A 19,425-nucleotide genomic window follows, 5' to 3' on the forward strand; every position below is an offset into this window, starting at 1 on the left:
TCCACAGCAATGGGCTCTGGTGCCCCAACTACAATTCCCAGAATTTCATAGTACTGTACAGTATTGAGCTCTGGTTCTTCAACCAACTACACTTCCCAGAATCCCACTGCACTGAACTCTGACCAACTACAGTTCCCAGAATTTCATAGCACTGAGCTCTGACCAACTACAATCCCCACTGCATTCAGCCATGGCAGCCAAAGTGGTGTCAGACCAGATTACTTCTGCAGTGTGGACCCAGCCTCCTTTTTTTCCTTCTGATTGGCCACTCTCCATCGTCTTCCTCTTTTGATTGGCTGCGGAGGAGGGACCTGAGGCGGTTTCCGCGCTTCTGATTGGTTGTTAAGTCAACCAATCGCCTTCCGCTGTGAACGTTCTAAGTGGGCAGAAGCGAGAACGAAAAGGCGAGACGGAGCGGGGCTGGGTTCGCTTTGTCACCTGCGCATGCGCAGAGAGGGTAAAAGAAGGTGCTCTCCATGCTCTGCAGCAGGAGGCATTCAGGGGTCTTTGCTTTGGGTCGCATTGCTTTTTCTCATTGGGGCCAAGTTCCAAAATCTTCCCCTGCTGCCATGGATTTGGGGGCCCTTCGGAAGAACTACAAGGGAGAAGAGGAGGTGAGACAGGAGTTTAGCCCCAGAAGGTCTTCTTTTTCCATTTTGATGTTTTGTAACTGCCCTCTAGATCAGGGTGACCCAACGTCCTCCTTTTCCAGGACACGTTCTACATTCCAGCCTTCCTTCTCCAGGAGGCATTGCAAAATGTCCTCCAGTTAGAGCATGGATATAGAAATAGAAATCTATTAGAAATGCATATTGGGAATGAGGATGGTAGAGGAAAAGTTGGATGGTGAATGCAGACTGCTTGATCTAACTTGAATAAGGGCTTAAAAGGATTGAGGAGCATTTAAAGGAAAGGGTTGCAAATCAGAAGTGGAGGAGAGCCTGTGCAAGAGGGATATGGCAAGTTATTTACATTAGCTTGGGAGGATTTAGGCAGCATCTGTGCATGCAGTTTGACACTGCTTTAACTGCCATGTCTCACTGCTGGGGAATTCTGGGATTTATAATTGTGTGAGATGTTTAGCCCCACCAACAGTGCACTCTGGTGCCACAACAAACTACAAATGCCAGGGTTCCATAGGTTGGAGCCATGACAATTAAAGTAGTCAAGCTGCATGAATTGTAATGTGTGGCAGCAGCCTTGGTCACACTCAGACATTATGTGTGAGGAGGCAAAGTGTTTTGGTCCTTCCTTCCTCCATCAAGAGGGGAGAGCTTCCAGGCACTCCACATGATGAAAAACCCTGGAAAACCAGGGTTTGAAATCACATGGAAGGCTTCCATGGATAGAGGAGGATTTCCTCCCCTTCAGAGGATTGCTCTTCACATGTAAAGAATAGCATGCTCCCCATCCTTGTGGATTTATTGGCCCCATACAGACAGGCTAAAATAAAGCTGCTTTGGGTCACTTTGGAGGTACGTATGCTGTTTACATGATGCATGCTTACTACGAGTCCGGAAGCTGCGCCAAAGGCACAATCCAGTCCCAAGGACTAAAGCCCAGCTTTTGCGCAACTTCTAGACTCTTAGTACACATGCATCATATAAGAGGTATACCTCCAATGTGACCCAAAGCAGCTTTATTTTGGCCTGTTTGTATGGGGCCATTGTCCCAGATGCCTGAATAAGTGCTTTTTACGGTGTGGGAAGAGAATTGAAGGAGCAATTAAAATGGAAAGACCCAGCATCATATTGTGTAGGCACATAATATGGGTGTCCTCTGTGAATAACAGCGCTGTTTGCTTCTTTCCCCAGGCTTTTGAGGAGAAACATCTCATCTCCCTTAACCCCATTAAGCAGTTCTCTGTCTGGTTTGAGGAAGCGATGAAGTGCCCATCCATAGGAGAAGTTAATGCCATGTGCTTGGCTACCTGTAGCAGGTAGGAATCAACCCCTAATTGTTTTTATGCATTCTTGCTGCTTGTGCATGTCTTTCTGTCTTGCAACAAACTGCATTTGTGCCTTCTCAGGGATGGAAGGCCTTCAGCTCGGATGTTGCTTTTGAAGGGCTTTGGCCAGGAAGGCTTCCAATTCTTCACCAACCATGACAGCAGGAAAGCCAAAGAACTGGTGAGTGCTGTCCTGTGTGGAAGGGTTTTGGAGAGAACATGAACTTCATAGGTTGGCAGCCCAGACCACTCGCTGCAGAGCTGACCCATCAAGGCTTATTTAGAAAGTAAAGAAAAACATTAGTTCAAATTTCTCTTCAGCACATACAGTATGCTTCCCATATCTGAGGTTTCACTCACCCACATCCTGGGGAGAAGGCCTCTCTAAGCATCTAGAGGTCATCAAGTGTGACTCTATGGCAAACATCCACCAGAAATACAGGGTTTCTGATTGTTCGCCATTTTCACCACCCATGATAAATCTGGAAATGTATCCCCCGCAGATGCTGGAATCGTACTGTATGTAAAAAAATTTCATTGGGATCACCATGTTTGTCTGGCAGCAAAATGAGAATCTTGTCACATTTTAAAGGACTAACATTTTTTTTAGCGTAGACAGCCAGGGACTCCAGTCCACTTTATTAGTTGCATATAATATAGCTCTAGTTGCTGAGTGTTGATATGCCTGCTTGGGAGAAAAAGGAATGGAAACGCAGAAGTTACTAACAAGGTATTGTTGTTATTTCCCCCCCCCCAAAAAAAAATTATAAAAAGCATTTACATGAAGAAAAGTAGAACAAAAGCATTAACATGTTGCTGGCAATAATGCCTAACAGTAGAGCAGATTAGCATGTGTATGGTGTTGAAAATAATTCCTCTTCAAGGTGACATCTAGTCCATAGGGACTAGAAATGAGAGAGCTTGAGTGGATGGAAGCTGGTAAGTGGCAAAAAAAGTTGAGTGGTAATAAAGACAAACCTGCATAAGTGCTGATTAACTTATCTAGTGAGACAAATCCTTTTTCCCTCACATCTTGTATCTACACTGCAGAACGAATGCAGTTTGACATGACTTTCACTGTCATGGCTCAATGCTATGGTATTCTGGGATTTGTAATTTTGTGGGACATTTAGCTTTCTCTGTCAGAGAGCTGTGGTGCCACAGCAAACTACAAATCCCAGGATTCCATAGGATGATGCCATGGCAGTTAAAGTGGTGTCAAACTGCATTAATTCTGCAGTGTGGCAGCAACCTCAGTCTTCTTCCACTGTTTTCTATTGATATATACAGTTTGTCATCAAATCTAATCATGCAAATGAAAAAAAAGTTTCAGGTAGTCTTGCCGTTCGTGATTCAGTTATTTAATTCTTATTTTCCTTTTTCTTGATTTGCAGGACTCAAATCCATTTGCTTCAATTGTCTTCTACTGGGAGCCCCTCAATCGCCAGGTAAGCTATCTCCTTTTCACTTACTGAAAATGAGTGTTGGAGTCAGACTGAAAACTTAATTGGGACACAGGCCAAGAAAGTGAGAAGACGTTTCAAGCAGCTGTATCAATTTAATTTTCTATTTACTCTTTAAAAGCTCCAAGCCGTGGCTATATGTGGTGAAGCCTTGAGTTGCTTTATTGCTTTATGAAAATAGTGTATCCTATAGGAACAGTGTGGAAGGGACGGCTTTCTGTATTTCTTGTCTGTAGAAACTGGCCTGTAGAGATTTTGAAACCCCAAAACAGGATTGTTCTGTTTGACTGATTTAAGGGTCAGTTTCTTTATGAGATGGATGCAGACAAAATGTATGAGAAGAGCTTCTGGTTAGAGGACCAGAATCAGGCATGCTGGGGTTTCTGGTGCATACCTACTCACAAGGCCCTCTCCAAGCTCTGCCTTTGTGAGCAGATGAGCAAGTTAGAACAGTTACGATACTATAGTAAAGTACTGTATTCCAAAACACTAAATTACTTTGGGTTGGGCTTTTCTTTTCTTTCCAATTTAATCCGGCCATGTTCAGAGTTAGGGTTAGAACCACATTTTAAAAAAAACCTCTGATTAGTCTTCTCTCTTGCACCTCCATTAATTTTTTATTGTGTTTTTTTTTTCTTTGCAGGTGCGAATTGAGGGCTCTGTAGAGAGGCTTCCTGAGCAGGAATCTGAGACTTACTTCCACTCACGTCCAAAGAGCAGTCAAATTGGGGCTGTTGTGAGTCGGCAAAGCACGGTGATCCCAGATAGAGAGGTGATGTCTCCTTAGGGCTCCCTTTTCTTGATGGTGTACCTTAGGGTGAACAAAAGGCAAATATCTGCCATCTGTGCCATTAATTCCCTCTTTACTTATATGATTACCAGTTTTCTGACCTAATGTTTGGTCGTACTTTGAAGATATCCTGGATAATTTTTGTGGCTGCCCTTCCCATAGTTTTTTTAGGGTTTTTTGGGCTATAAGGTCATGTTCTAGCAGCTGTCCTTCCCATTATTATTCTTGTGATAATCTTTAACAGGGTAGATTGAAGTTTGGAATCATGCAGCCTTTCACATGTTATTGAATTTCAATTTATAGCATTCCTCACCATGTTGTGATGGCTGGGGCTGCTGGGAATTGCAGTTCAGCTACATAACTATTGCCCATGAAATAAATGCACATTGTTAAGGATGAAGACAAAATGACAATTTACATTATCAGACAGGTTATAAATAGATAAAAGATTCAAAATCCCAGTGCTGCTTGTGGGATGTTCTTTCTTAGGGATGTTAAATAAAAATACTGATCAGTCTTCTGTGGATGAGAGATAAAATGCTCTTCCTCAGTTCTGGGGTTCCCTAATACAATGTGTCCCAACTTGCTGCCTTCTGAATGTGTTGGACTGCAATTATTGTAATTCCCAGAAAAATATTCAGTGCTGTTTTAAAAAGAGATCTTGATATAAGAAAGTACTGTTTTACAAACTGGAGCAGGGGAAATCGACTGGTCTTGATACCAAACCATTGGAAATCTTGTTTATTCATGAGGCATAAAACTTTGCACACAAACACCTCTTCTGCCAAAGATGACCATTTCAGAACATCGAATTTTGTACCACGAACTTCTGTCTATGTGTAAGCCTGTTTACGCTTTCAAGTGTAACTATGCCTTCAACATAACTGTAATTAATAGTTGAATGCAATCACAGCCTTGTATTTAAGAAGATGTCTGATAGCCTTGGCTGACCAGAAATTCTATGCAGGTGAGCAAGAAGGCTGGCAGAGGAAGGACAGATTATTCCTTCTCTCTTTCACTGCCATTCTGCTTAGCAGAAAGTAAATATTTTTGCATCCTAAGAGGATAATAATGTATGTTTCCATACTGGCAACAAGAGTGTGAGGGAGATGGAAGAAACCTTCCTTCGTAGCCAGCAAAGAAATACAAGATAACAAAAAAATAAAATTGCAGCTTGTTTGCAACATTGTGCTAGTAGTTTAGAGGTGGTGCCAGGCTTTCTTTTTTCCTATTTACCTTCTTGATGTATTCATTTTTCTTTTACCCTTTTTTAGTATTTAAGAAAGAAGAATGCAGAGCTAGAAGAAGTGTACCGGGAAGCTAAAGTGCCTAAGCCAGCATACTGGTGAGTTGGACCTTCTTGTATCATTTCGCCTTTGTTTACTGCAAGCCATAAACCCAGAAATACCTTGGTTTCCAAAATTTGAAATCTTTATATGATAGGTTGATTGGGCAGAATAGAAGAAGAAAAAGAAGACATTTGCATCCAGGCATTCCGCTTCCTAAACATTTCCTAGGTTCTCTATGAACATTTTAAGAAGTGCCTGAAGAATTGAATTTTACCTGCAAGCTATTTAGTTCCCTACTCCTGGTTCATATAAGTGCAAAACAAACAAACAAAAAACCCTGGCTTTGGCCCTGAGGATATTACAGACTAAATTTTGACAGCTTAAGAGACAAGCCATTAAAAGGTAGATGCAAAAACATAATGGGAATAGCCTTTTATTTTGACTGATATTTAGGATAAGTAAGTTTGGCTTCTGCTAGGCAGAGCAACTGAAGAACACTTCCTTGGGCACTTCCAGAAAGACCTAAAAGAAGTGCCAAGCTTAGAGCAAAGGAAGAAAGAAACTTAATGTGAAATGTGCCTCTCAACCTGTTGTGCTTTGATAAGCAGCAACAGTATGCTCCCTGCCTTCACACCCCAATAAAATGGTGATTTGAGTTGAGGGTGAGTAACATCTGTTACATTGTGAAAAGTGATCCCTTGTGGCTTGCACTGTTGAGGGCTCAGTGAAGCTCACAGAGCCTCGTGACAAAAAAAAGCTAGCGTGGTGGTGATGGTTTTTTAACTGTCATGAACCAGGATTAAAAAAGAAGCAACAACCCTGGATGGAGTGAGATGGGTTTCTTTTTAACCCACTGAGAATTCTGTTGTATTGAGAATTAGTAGTACATTTAGCAATTATGTTAGAGTTTTTTCAGGTTAGATTTTTATATGCCAGTATTCTCCCCTGCCAAGAAATAGGGCCAATCTATTGACAACCCAAGCTCCTCACATATGTTCTGCTACATCATACTTTTCTTGAGAAAAAAAAATGCCATGGGACATCTTTTTGTTTCTGTAGGTTACATAGGCTGAGACATAAAATGTGTCCCAGTAGGAAAATATAATAGGTTTTCAAGGATATACACTTGGCTCTCCACATTCATGGCTCTGGCACTCACATTTTTTTATTATTCACCAGGTTAAGGCCGCTGTCTGTGCTCACTCTTCTTTCTCCTCCCTCCTGGGCTTTTCCCTTCAGGGGGAAGAACCCAGAAGGGAGAAGCCAAGAAAGGTGCGGACGCCAACCCCGCACCTTTCCTGATTGGATAACTGCCTTCCTCAAGTAGCCATCCACCTGGAAAAGGGTAGGGGATGGATCCATCCCCCCCTTCCCTTTCCCAGGCAGATGGGTGCCTGGGCAATGTAGGCAGCCATCCCCTTGGGAAAGGGGCTTGGAGGCATGGATTAATCCCCCCCTTGCTCCTCTTTCCTAGGCAGATGGGTGCCCAGCCAGGCAGGCACCCATCTGCCCGAGAAAGAGGCGAGGGCAGGGGGGAAAGAAAAACAGATGTGCCTGCTCCTCTTCCTCCATCCACCCATCCCTTTAACTGCCTTCTGTGCAGGGGCTGAGAGTTATTCATGATTTTTCCACATTTGTGGGCATCTTGCACCCTTAACTCCAGTGAATGTGGAGGGCCAAATGTGTATAAAAAGTAGCCAGGACGAGAAATAGAGAGAGAGAGACCTAGCTACTTTTTATGTTCATCATCAAAAAAACACTAGATGGTAAATGGCTGAAATTGGGAACATTGTTGCATAGTGCATACATTGTAGTCTATCTCTGCTTGGATTCTGCAGCAAAATATGAGTCTGAAGGAATAAAATGTCCCATCCTGGTGCATGAATGTTGAACAGTATAATTTCTCTTCTTCTCTCACAGGGGTGGATACATCTTAAAGCCAGAAGTCATTGAGTTCTGGCAGGGCCAAACAAACCGTTTGCATGACCGCATTGTCTTCCGGTACCTCCAGGACACAAGTGCACCCTTGGAGCCCATGACCCACAGGGGAGAGGGCAACTGGGTATACGAGAGGCTCTCCCCTTGAAAAGCATGTAGGGTTCATTGTCTTCATGCCATTCTTACAATATCTGTGCCAAAGTTTGTGTTCCTCGCTCTCCCCTGAGACAGATCAGGCTGCAAGCCAGTAAACAAATACTGGATCTCCTTGGAGGAAGCCTGGGATCAAGGCACTTCATCAAACAGGGCTGGGATCTTGGCTCTGCCACTAACTATAAGCCTAGTCTACTTTAGAGAATTGTTGTAAGGATAAACAAGGCTATCCCTGTGTGAACCTGAGCTCACTGAAAGGAAGGCAGGATACAAATGTGATGGCTTTGTAAATGTTTAAGGTATAAATATGCTACAAATTTTTATCTATTTAAACCCATTGAACTTCCATACCTCCCAGACATGGTGGCATCTTAGCAATTTATGGTGAAATAACACAGTTTTATGAGTAGGGTTGAGAATTCTGTATCTCCTGGGTTTTGGAGGTGATGGCTGAAGAGATCATGGCAGACTGGCTTCATTTTGTAATGACTGGATAAACCTGTCTGGTTCTACATTGACATGTACAGGATGGGTTTGTTTTTTCCCTAAACCAGTAGGCAAAGTCCTTTTTATTCAGACAGGCTTTTTGTATTTGATTTATCTGCTGAGGGAGGGTTTTTTAACAGGAGGTGCTGTACCCTTTTTATCACTGTGCTGCTATACTGCTTTTCATTTAGTTGTGTTCTGCTACCATAATTTGTTTACGTCTTTTTAAACCATTTTTTAAGTTTTATTTTTACCTTTGTTTAAATCTTCCATGAGTTGCCTAGAGTCCCAGTCTTGGGAGAAAAACCAGATATGCATCAAATAACACATTCAGTTGAATATGAACAGCAGAAAAGCTTGATTTTTGCACACGCGCTAGCATATACAGGCATATCAAAATTAACAAAGCGTCTGACAAAGAAACACAGTTTCACAAACTCTTTTTAATGCATGCCCAGTCCACCCCTTCTTCCTCTTCATCCTGTGTCTAGCCTGAAAGCTTTGTTGCAGTATCAGCATTTGGAGGATAGTGAAAGAAAACTAGACACTTTCACTGCTGGGTGCAGCCGCATGCCTACAATAAACAATGCAATAAAGTGATAGCTGGGAAAAGATGGGAATCTACTCTAGCTGACCTTTCATGAACAGAGAGAGAAGAGGAGAAAATTGTCTTACCAGCTCACTCCAGCATGTAAAAAACATAAGTTTGGCCACAGTATAGAAATCATAAGAAAAGTGGAACCTGGTGAAAGAAAGTCATCCCTGGATGTATTTTGGAAGATGCTTTCAGATGGTCTCTACAACAATTTTGATTGTTTGTTTGTTTGTTTGTTTACTTACTTGCCTGACCGGGTTGTTTCATGTCACATGTGTGGATTCTTAGTTTTGTAAGAAACATGTTGCTGAAACATGTTGAACTGACCTTTTCTGTGATATATGACCCTATCCCTAGTCTTTCCATGTTATTTTTGCTTCTGGTACCATATTGTTTGTTAAAGACGTAATGTCCAGGAGCACATCAACTTTGTTAATTGATGTAAACCTGTAGTGCTATTTGGTATAATTCAGCAGCTAGGATGCATTGTAAAGAACGTGAACTCTGGATGGGTATTGAGAATAATGGAAGGCCAGAAGGGATAGACCAGTGCCATTAACTTCAAGAGCTCATGTCTGAATTTGCTTTTTCCATCCTCCTTTCCCCTTTGTTTGTGACTTACACATCCCTAGATTGTAAGCCTTATGGTGCAGGCTGTCTTACTATTGCTCCAGCTGAGTTACTCTGGTAGCCTTTTTGCTTTCAGTTGGAGTGGGGCAACTGCATCAGTCTGGGGGCCACTCTTACGCTCTAGGGGCTACATGGACTATTGAAAGACAAAAGCAATACAAATCTGAAAGTGGCCAGAAGCGTCAAAAATTGTTGTGTTTTGGTGCTAAACAGTAAAATGGAGGCCTTACAAACTGTTTTAAGGGCAAATTGTTGTGCCTGGAGGCTTCCAAGAAGAGCAATTCACTTTCCTTTTGGGGGCCAAAAAGTCAATTCAGAGATTCTGGAGGTGCCAAACGCCACAAAATACATCCTTGAGGCCACCAATTCTGGACACAACATTAGGATCTTAGGAAACTATAAACAAGAGACTGTGAACTGCTCCAGCTCCTCTTAACTCAGGAGCTAAAACAGCTTTCTCTGAGCTAGTGACGTCCAGATGGCCCATGCTGGTTGGGGATGGTGGAAATTGTAATAGTTGTAAGAGGATGGAATTTGTAATCTTACACATCTGGAAGGTGCTGGATTGGAGAATGCAGAGCTAGAAAATTGTGGTGAGATAGTCAGGTGTCATTTCTGTTCAGTATAGTGTCTAGATCAAAGGAAGTAATAGTGCCACTATATTCTGCTCTGGTCAGGCCCCACCTGGAATATTGTGTCCAGTTCTGGGCACCACAATTTAAAAAGGATGTGGAGAAACTGGAGCATGTCCAAAGGAGAGTGACTAAAATGGTGAAGGGTCTGGAAGCCATGCCCTACGATGAACGACTTAGGGAGCTGGAGATGTTTAGCCTGGAAAAGAGACGGTTAAGAGGTGATATGATAGCCCTGTTCAAATATTTGAAGGGATGGCATGTTGAGGAAGGAGCAAGCTTGTTTTCTGCTGCTCCAGAGACTAGGACCTGGAACAATGGATGCAAGCTACAGCAAAAGAGATTCCACCTCAACATTAAGAGGAACTTTCTGACAGTAAGGGCTGTCCGACAGTGGAACACACTCCCTCGGAGTGTAGTGGAATCTCCCTCCTTGGAGGTCTTTAAGCAGAGGCTGGATGGGGATGCTTTGATGTTGGATTTCCTGCATGGCAGGGGGTTGGACTGGATGGCCCTTGTGGTCTCTTCCAACTCTATTCTATGATTCTGTGCTTCTGATTTTACTGAGCATTGCTGGCAAGTTTTTATTTTATCTTTTATCTCTTCAAGCCATAAAAGCTAGGACTTGATTTTACAGAAAGAAAAGCAGAGAAAATAATGTTCTCAGGATATGGAAATCTGACCTGGACATCAGATTCTGTGCTTGCATCACAGTCTTGGGAACAACAGGGCTCGATCCCAAGCTGGTCTTTTGCTTCCTTAAGGAAGGAGGCACTAAATCCCCATCCATTTGCAGCCAGGAGTAGGCAAAGTGCAGCTGCGAGGCCTTTTTTGGAGTCCGCAGGCCCCTCTGGTGTCAAACCTTTTAAAAAAATGTTGCTCCCAGACGCCTTCCAGGGGGTGTGGGGCATTTTTGCCAATGGAGGGGTGCTGGGCCATTTTAAACCCAAGAGAAACCTTTTTAAAAACATGAATTGACTTTTCTTGTGTCTAAAATTCCCCCTCCCCCCTGGAAAAAATGTCTCCATTTTGGGGATCTATTTCTGTTGGGAATCAGTCCTTGATGGTCTCTTGGGGGGCTAATGCAGCCCTTTGGCCTCCCACAGTTCTCTAACCTTAATGTGGGGTCCCACATGCTACATATCCATCGCCATTCCTAAAGGGCCCAAGCACCAGGATTTAACTTTAGGAGCAGTATGGAAGTCTGCAGATATTTTCAATTCATAGGGGGAAAGTTAAGATCCAGGTCACAGTGTCCATCAACAACAATATCAACTGGAGAATTCCCTTCTTCTGCCTCAGAGGTGTATCGCCCAATGTATCGACTATTCTTTTGTGTTTGTGGTGAGTGGGTTTTCAAAACCATTTTATCTATAGCCATAAATGGAAGTGCAATAGAACATCAGCTGATCCTACGGGATCAGATGTATACTTGGTAATCTGTGTTATGTAATGTTCCTTGTAAAATAGATTTTAAGTGACGTAAGCCGTCCCAGTAATGTTATTGCTCTGTTGGGTCCATCCGGCACCTGCATGCTGCTACATACTAAGCTGGAGACTGTGCTTATGTACCTTTGGCCAATAAACTTACTGAGGCACAGTTGAAGGTGAGTGTGGTTTAATATTAACTTTTGTCCTGTTTCTCTTTTTCTTTCTTCCAAAGTGTAGTGTTCCTTCGTTTTCTCAAGGATCCCGACAGGAGTGTGTGCCCCTCCTAACCCAGAAGGGCTCTTGTGTCTTTAATCAACTGAACAACATACATGTTCATCTCAGGTAGCTGGAAAATAACCCATTCATTTCATTGTTGTCTGCCTTCAAGTCATATCTGACTTATGGTGACCCTAAGACGACTCTTACGAGACTTTTGGGGCAGAATTTGTTCAAAGGGAGTTTTCCTTTTGCCTTCCTCTGATACTGAGAGAGTCAGAGTGACCAGATGTCCTATTTATTATCATTATTATATTTATTTGTATCCCACTCTTTTCCAAGGACTGGGACTCAGAGCAGCTTCACAGCATTAAAAAGACTACAATTAAAAACATTTTTAAAAAACATACATTAAAAGGGAATTAAATTATTACGGTATTAAAACAGACAGTTATTAAAAGAATAAAACACATTTTAAAAGTCCTAACCACAATAGAGGACAAGACGCCGTAAAATGTAGGGCAGTGAAGGAAGATGTAGGACATTTACCATATAAAAGCTAAAAACACGGATCTGAATATCAGTTCATGCTTCTTAGTAATGCTCAAAATGGATGGCGTTTTGGAAATCCTCCTGGCAAGAGGCTGAGATGTAGGGCATGTCTTAGAAAAGGGGGACATCTGGTCACCCTGGAGAGAGTGTGCCTTACCCAAGGTCATTCAGTAGGTTTTCGTACCCAACTGGGGATTCCTGTTTTTGCCTTTTCTTTGGAAAATCTTGCTGAATACTTCCTTTCCACCAGGAGGAGCTAATGAGAGAGACTTTTCTGGTGTGCAGCCCAAGTATCGGTTTACTCTCAGTTGAGTTCTTGGGTTGCATCCCAGTGAAACTACAGCCTTGATAACCTTTTGCCCTCTCTCAGCTCCTGGTGCATATTTGCCATCTCAGTCATTGCTCCCTTGCTCACTCATCAGGGGTCAGGATCTCCTAGGGCAGGACAGCTCACTTGTGAGAATGGGATTCCCTTAAGGGCTGGAAGAATCCCCAGTGAGCTTACAAACATTCATTTGTGGAATGCATTCTGAACACATTCACTTTTCTTCCTTCATGCAGTGGCTTTGAGTAGTAGTTGCTTCCTGCACCTTGAAGGAAACCTGTGTTTGCAAAGCTAAACCATTAGGATAAGAGCACTTAGGTTTGGAAAAAGGTGTTTTGGCAGGTTCTTTTTTTACTACAAGTTCCAGAACTGTCCCAAATCTTGTGGTGACATTGCTGAAAAGCTCAAAGGCTGTGTTGGATTTGACTGTAGGGCACAGACTCAGGTTCAAATGCTTGCTGAACCTTGAGCCTAACTTATTTTGCTTACTTTCAACTCATTTGGATTTACAGCAACACTATGAATTCCATAGGGTTTTCTTAGGCAAGCAGTACTCAGGTGGTTTTGCTAGTTCCTTCCTCTGAAATACAGCTTTTGGCACCTGGTATTCCTTGGTGGGCCTCCATCCAAGTCCTATCTAGGACTCACACTGCTTAGTTTCCAAGATCAAATGGGGTCTGGTGCCTTCGGAGTATTTAAGCCGAGTAATCTTTCCCATGTCCTCCAACATTTCACAGATGAAAAATGGGACACATGTAGACAAGTAACATCAGAGGGTGGCCAAGATGGCAAACATTAATGAGGAAGAGCACACAAGCTAGGAGAAGCTGTGACAGTTTGCTTGTGCTTGAGTATGGGGCAGGATAAGATTTCAAACACCCTTCTCCCCAGTTGCTGAGTAAACTGAGTGCAAACTGCTTTGAACTCAGATTGCACCAACTGAAGTAAGCTGAAGACAAATGCAGAAAGTGGGGAGGAGGACAGAACAACTGGGACATTTTAAAAGCAGCTGAAAAATGGAGATGTCAGAGGATTGATCAGTAGTTGACATGTTCTCCTCAGGGTTGGGCTGAGGGTCCTGTGAGGTGAAGATCGTAAAAAATACTGAAATGCAATACAAAGATTATTGTCCTCTGCACTCAGATATTTTGAAAAGGCTATAAATGATTTGTACTCTTGCATAGCTGAGGTTTATTGACAGAAGTCTGGGCTTTGCCTTAAATCTAGGCAGTGAAATATTTGCAAAAAGGCAAATTGGCTCAGAAGGGAGCTGCCAGGCTTGGCCTGAGCTTAGAAGAGCAAGCAACTGGGGAAGTTCAGATTTGCAAAGGGGACAGGTCTCCGAGTTTTATTCATACTCTGGTGGGCCAACAACATTTCGCTGCTTGAGGGAAAGAACAATCATCACTGCCTCTCCTATTCAACACATGCAGAAGTCAACTGAACTTTCAATTTAGTCGTACAGTACTTTTCAGTTACATTGCCAACTAGACATGGGGCTTGTTTTTGATTTGTCAGTAGTGAATGCATAGAGGAAAGATGGTCAGCTCTGAAGGTGCCTCAAACAGTCTGCACTGGAAGCAATACTCGCAGCATATTTTGAATTTTTGGGATGATGACATTGTCTGTCATGCCCTGCAGGCTTCTTTGTTCCCACAGACATCAGTTGCAATCTTTACTTTTGGGGAAGGCATAAATTTCCTTAACGACTATCTATTGTTCTGGAATATATCCAGGTAGACATGTTGTCCATACAGCAAAATTCAACAAAATACAAAATCCACAGAATGCTAATAGCTTTATGGGGTCAGCTAAAATGCACACAATACCTCATGCAAGTTTTCGAAGCTTCACTGGCTTGTTCATCAGCCTAAGATGTTAAAAATCGTACAGGAGAAGAATAGAGGCTGCGCCAGTGATACAAATCATGGAAGAAGCTCCGAAACGGAGCTCCTTCTGGGGCTGTGGAAAGGGCGCCCCAGGCGTGCGGCCCCACTACATCACTTCCGCGCCGCCCCATTTGGAGGCGGCGCGGTCGTGACGTAGTCATGATGGCGCCCATGTGTATAGGGCGTTGCCATTTTCTACACACTGTGTGTATTAGGGTTAGGGGCGTCAGGAAGTGACACCCCTTCCTAACCCTAATACGCATGGAGCGCGTACTTTGTGCGCGTATGTAACGCACCAAAGTTAGACTCACAGCCTACATTTTTTCTCAGATGTTATTTCTGTTATCAGTTAAGAAGGTCTGAAGGATATTAATGTAAGCAGAGGCCTTGGCCATGTGAGACTGGGCAATAAAATTTCAAATCCCTTTCTCCTCCTTGCATGATGCATTTTGTGTATTTTAGCTGGCTCCTAAAAGTATCACTGTTTTGTGGATTTTGTTGTACCTATTGTGATGAGAAGTCCCTGCCTTGAATGGGCAATTAAGACCCATTAACTTTACAAAGGACTGACTCCTGGTGGAGATGAAAGCTGCTAGAACCAGTTTGTTGACTCTGAGATAAAAGTGTTTCTCCTGGGTACTGGGAAGGACAGGTTAAATTTTCAGCTGTTTCAGGACATGTTGTATTCTAATATATGCCTTTCTCACACACTTTTGGGTCTCCAGATGAAGTCCAACCTGCTTACACTGCTCTTTTGTTGTTGTTCTGTGCTTTCAAGGTGTTTCTAATTTATGGCCCCTGCTAAGGGGAACCTAAAATGAAGTTTTCTCTGTGAGATTTGTTTAGAGGAGGTTTGCCTGTGCTTTCCTTTGAGATTGAGAGAGTGTGCCTTGCTTGAGCTCACCCAGTGAGTTTCCATGCTTCAGTGGGGATTTGACCCCTGGTCTCCCAGAGTCTTACCACAATACTGCACCACACACTTATAGTGCTGCTATTCTACTTTTACTGCTCTGGCTGCCTCCTGTTGCATCCTGACGTTTGTAGTTCAGTGAGGCCTAAGAGCACTCTGACTGAGAATTCTAAAGGCTTTTCCTTAAACTGCAAATCTAAAAATGCAACTAGAGATGGCTAGAACAGTTAAAGTGGAATAGCAGCGCTATAAGAGTGTGGTACGGTAATCTAGCCAGTGTGTGCACGTGCCTTCAAGTTGCCTGTTGACTTATGGCAACCCATTTTCTTAGGGTTTTCTGAAATTTGCAAGACTACAATGCCTGGTATTTGTTGGTGGTCTCTCCTCCAAGTACTAAACATGGCTGACACTGCTTATCTTCCAAAATCAGATGAACCTTGTGCCTTTAGGGTATTTGGGACCCTGCTATCCTGGTCCAGTGCTCAAATCACCACCAAACTGACTTTCTTACACTGGCCTTTGGCAATTCATTGTTGTATTCTGGGAATGTGAATTGATCCTAATCAAATGAGGATTATGCAATGAGATGCAGATCTTTGGGAAGGAGTATGTATGCTTGCCTGTCTTCCAGCAAACCAACCAACATACATGTCTGCCTGCTCTTTTGGACTTTTGGTAGTGGTTTGAGCATTGGACTATGACTCTGGAGAGATAGGTTCAGATCCCAGTTCAGCTGTAAAAAAAACCCACCGAGTGTCCTTGGGCAAGTCACATTTTCTCAGCCTCAGAGGGTGGCAGTGGCAAACCCCTTCTGAAGAAACTTGCCAAGAAAACCCTGTGATAGGGTTGCTTTAAGTTGGAAACACCTTGAAGGCAAAGCGACACACAGTTTTCAAGTGCCTTGTTTCAGAATTTGTTATACCACAAGTGCTATGGCACAAACCAGCATAAAATATCAGAGGTGCTAAATGGGGTGGTAAATAAACCTAAGGTTTCCTTTGATCCTGGAATTTATTTTCAGGGGCAGCATCTTCTCTGAGATGAATACTGTGCTAATAAAGATGAGTGTGTCTCTGAGCATGAGCTGAGTATCTTTCACTGCTGTGTGAAATGGGTCGGGAACTAGGGAATTTAAGACAAAAGTTTTGGAGCCTAGCTGTGGCTTGCACCCTGTCACTTCTCCAGAGTTCACCGTTTAGTTTACATGTATTTCATTCCAGTATTTTCTATCTTTGGTAACGCATCAAAGGCAAGATGTCATTGTTGTCCTTGTAATCTGTACAAAGAGAAGGCAAAGGTAGGTGGAGGAGGTAAGGATGTTTCTAGAATGGATGCAGCTGAATAAATCCTTTTGTTATTCGCTGATCTAAAAGCAGAAATAGCTTTATAAAGTATCTCTCTTTCTCTTTCTTAAAGGACTGGGTGTAGTCGGCTTTGAAATTAAACAGAGAGAAAGCATGGGATTTTGGGTACAAAGAAAGGCTGTATTGTATGGAGTCGTGCTTTGTGTCAAATTCTCACACAGGCATACAAGCCTACCCAGAATTTGCCCAAAGGGAACTGTATTTCCTGCAACTGTCTCTGTCTTTATTATTTGTTACCAAAACAGAACACAAGATGTTCTTTTGTTGTAGACTGAGAGTCCACCTACATGCTGGGAAAGTAGTCTCTTTTCAGTGAAGTGGGCAGGGAGGAGGTGAGGAAATGTCTTTTTATAAAGCCAATCCACTGACTATTGCTTGGCTATGGTAACCCTTGCTTATGGTAAACCTGTGAATAGTCCTCCTCTTTTCCTACTGCCTTCCACTGTACCTAGAATTATCGTACATTCTCCCATCATCTCATTATATGTCCAAACTATGACAGCCTTAGTTTAGTCCTTTTATTTTCTAGGAAAAGTTCAACTCAATTTGCTCTACAAACCATTTTTTGGTCCTTTTTAATACCCCTAACAATCCTCACATTTCAAATGTGTTGATTCTCTTCCTATCAGTTTGCTTTACTGCCCAGCTTTCACAACCATATACAACATAATTGCAAGCAAATAGAAGGCTATAGAGCAGTGCTCCATCATGGAATCAGAGCAGGGAAATGGTTCCGGTTTTGAACTATAACCTCCAGAATCCTCAGCCCTGAGGATTCTGGGAGTTGTAGTCAAAAAGTCACTTGTCCACACACTGCTTAGAATGTTGAGAAGAGTGCAGTGGAACAATATGCAGATCCTATGGGAGGAAGGGAACAAAGAAGAGAGTGGGTGATCTAGGCCTGACACAAAACATTTTGCTGTTTCAGGCAGAAACAGTGTTTCCCTTCCATACATATAAATACTGTGGCACACATCAGTAGTCTTTTCCTGTGCTGCTCCTTCTCAGCATCTGCCACCCAAGGCAACTGCCTCACTTTGCCTAGGGAAAATATTGGTCCTAGGGCATACTATCCTTACATGGTGGTAAAATGCATGAGGAACACAAGATAATTGATACTTGTTGTTGCTTTTGTTGTTGTTGTATGCCTTTAAGGTTTTTCCAACTTATGGTGACCCTAAGGCAAAAATACAATGAGATTTTCTTGGCAAGATTTGTTCAGAGGAGTTTTGCTATTACCATCTTCTGAGGTCAAGAAAGTGTGACTTGCCCATTGTCACCCACTGGGTTTCATGGCCAAACTGGGAATCGAACCCTGGTCCCCAGAGTCTCAAACCACTACGCTACACTGTAGGTTCAAATTAAAGAATAGAAACAGTTGGTCTCTAGCTAATACAGTGGACCCTTGTTATATGCTGGGGTTTGGTTCCAAGATCCCCCGTGGATAACAAAAATCCATGGATGTTCAAGTCCCATTAAATATAATGACATAGCAAAATGGTGTCCCTTATAAAAATGGAAAATCAAGGTTTGATATTTGAAGTTTATACTTTTTTTTTAACATTTTCAAACCTTGGATGTTTGAATCCGTGTATTAAAATCCATGAATAAGAAGGGCAGACTGTACTTTAATGTAAAGCCAACCCTTTGTTTAAAATGGGTAGAGGTCATGCAGCCCTCCAAGGGCCCTTTCCTACTACGCAATTATAGCACTATGATTCCACTTTAACTGCCATTGTATTTAATGGGACTTGAGCAGCCACATTTTTTGGTATCCATGGGGGAGTTCCAGAACCAAACCCAAGCAGATACCAAGAGCCCACTGTAATGTGAATTACAGGTGTTGTTATCTTGAAAGTCCCAGCCAGCATAGCCAATGGTGAAGAATGTTTGGAGCTGCAATCCAACAGTAATCGGAGCAGCGTATGATTTCCACTGCTGCTTTAAACTATCTCAGATTATTAAATAGTTAGGGAGGGGAGAAAGGAAGGCGTTTCTAACCACAATATATTTATCATCTGCACACTTCCAACCCAAATTTTCTATATGTACAGTTATGAAGGTCTTACACTTGAGCATAGCAGGACTAAGTCAAGATATTATGGTATTAGATACTGTAACTAGTATACTAAATATAGAGCCGGTGTGGTGGTTAGAGTGGGACCTGAGAGATTCAGGTTCTGATCCTCACTGAGTCATGAAACTCACTGGGTAAACTTGGGCTGGCCACTCTCTGACGCTAACCTGCTTCACAGGGTTGTTGGTAGTAAAAAGTGGGGTTGAGAACCAGGTACTGTTGAATTCATTGGACTAAAGTTGGGGGTTCTAAATGTAACATGTAAAGCAAAACACTGAAATGTACCACGAACACACACACAGAGAGTGGAACACAGTTCACCATGAGGTTTTACTGTGTATTTACTGAAATGATCTATGCAGCAGAGATGGACCTCCTCCCCATAGCATGAGAAGTCTGTTGCAGTCATCCTAGATTCTCCTACTCATTGGGAGATTCCTGAAAAAAATCAAAAGCTTACTAGCCACAAGCATTTGCCTTCAAAATGCTACCCTCATGGGTGAGCGTTATGACAGGGTGACTAGATATCATAACCGCAAAGGAGGAAAAGGCACTGTAAAATGTGGAACGTTCAAGAAAAATGGAGGACGTGACCAAATAAAAGCTACAAACACTAATAACCATGGATTCAAGCACCCCTGTCTTGAAAACACTGAAAAAAAGATATATAAATTCCAAAAACCCAAACCTTGCCACTTTGCCATTTTATATAAGGGACACCATTTTACTGAGCCATT

At 42.5% G+C, this 19,425-nt stretch overlaps 1 protein-coding gene across 2 annotated transcripts; it reads left to right on the forward strand.

Annotated features, from left to right (window-relative positions):
* Positions 1–400: 400 nt before the first annotated feature.
* PNPO (pyridoxamine 5'-phosphate oxidase) lies at positions 401–10,038 on the forward strand. Of its 2 annotated transcripts, none has more exons than XM_042474701.1 (7): positions 401–614; positions 1,815–1,939; positions 2,030–2,129; positions 3,343–3,396; positions 4,055–4,183; positions 5,476–5,546; positions 7,411–10,038. In XM_042474701.1, exons 1-7 carry the CDS (start codon positions 477–479, stop codon positions 7,574–7,576), a joined length of 783 nt encoding a protein of 260 aa, XP_042330635.1. In that variant the 5' UTR covers positions 401–476; the 3' UTR covers positions 7,577–10,038. The 2 variants fall into 2 exon arrangements, with proteins under 2 accessions (XP_042330635.1, XP_042330636.1); XM_042474702.1 differs by having other exon boundaries at positions 578–640.
* The last annotated feature ends 9,387 nt before the right edge of the window (positions 10,039–19,425 follow it).

This window comes from Sceloporus undulatus, chromosome 6 (genome assembly GCF_019175285.1).
Source record: "Sceloporus undulatus isolate JIND9_A2432 ecotype Alabama chromosome 6, SceUnd_v1.1, whole genome shotgun sequence".
Taxonomy (NCBI): Eukaryota; Metazoa; Chordata; class Lepidosauria; order Squamata; family Phrynosomatidae; genus Sceloporus; species Sceloporus undulatus.

Coding starts and splice junctions, on each gene's coding strand:
- PNPO (XM_042474701.1), top strand. CDS start 477: ATGCTCTGCAGCAGGAGGCATTCAGGGGTCTTTGCTTTGGGTCGCATT. Junction 615..1,814: donor ACTACAAGGGAGAAGAGGAG/GTGAGACAGGAG, acceptor TTCTTTCCCCAG/GCTTTTGAGGAGAAACATCT. Junction 5,547..7,410: donor GTGCCTAAGCCAGCATACTG/GTGAGTTGGACC, acceptor CTTCTCTCACAG/GGGTGGATACATCTTAAAGC.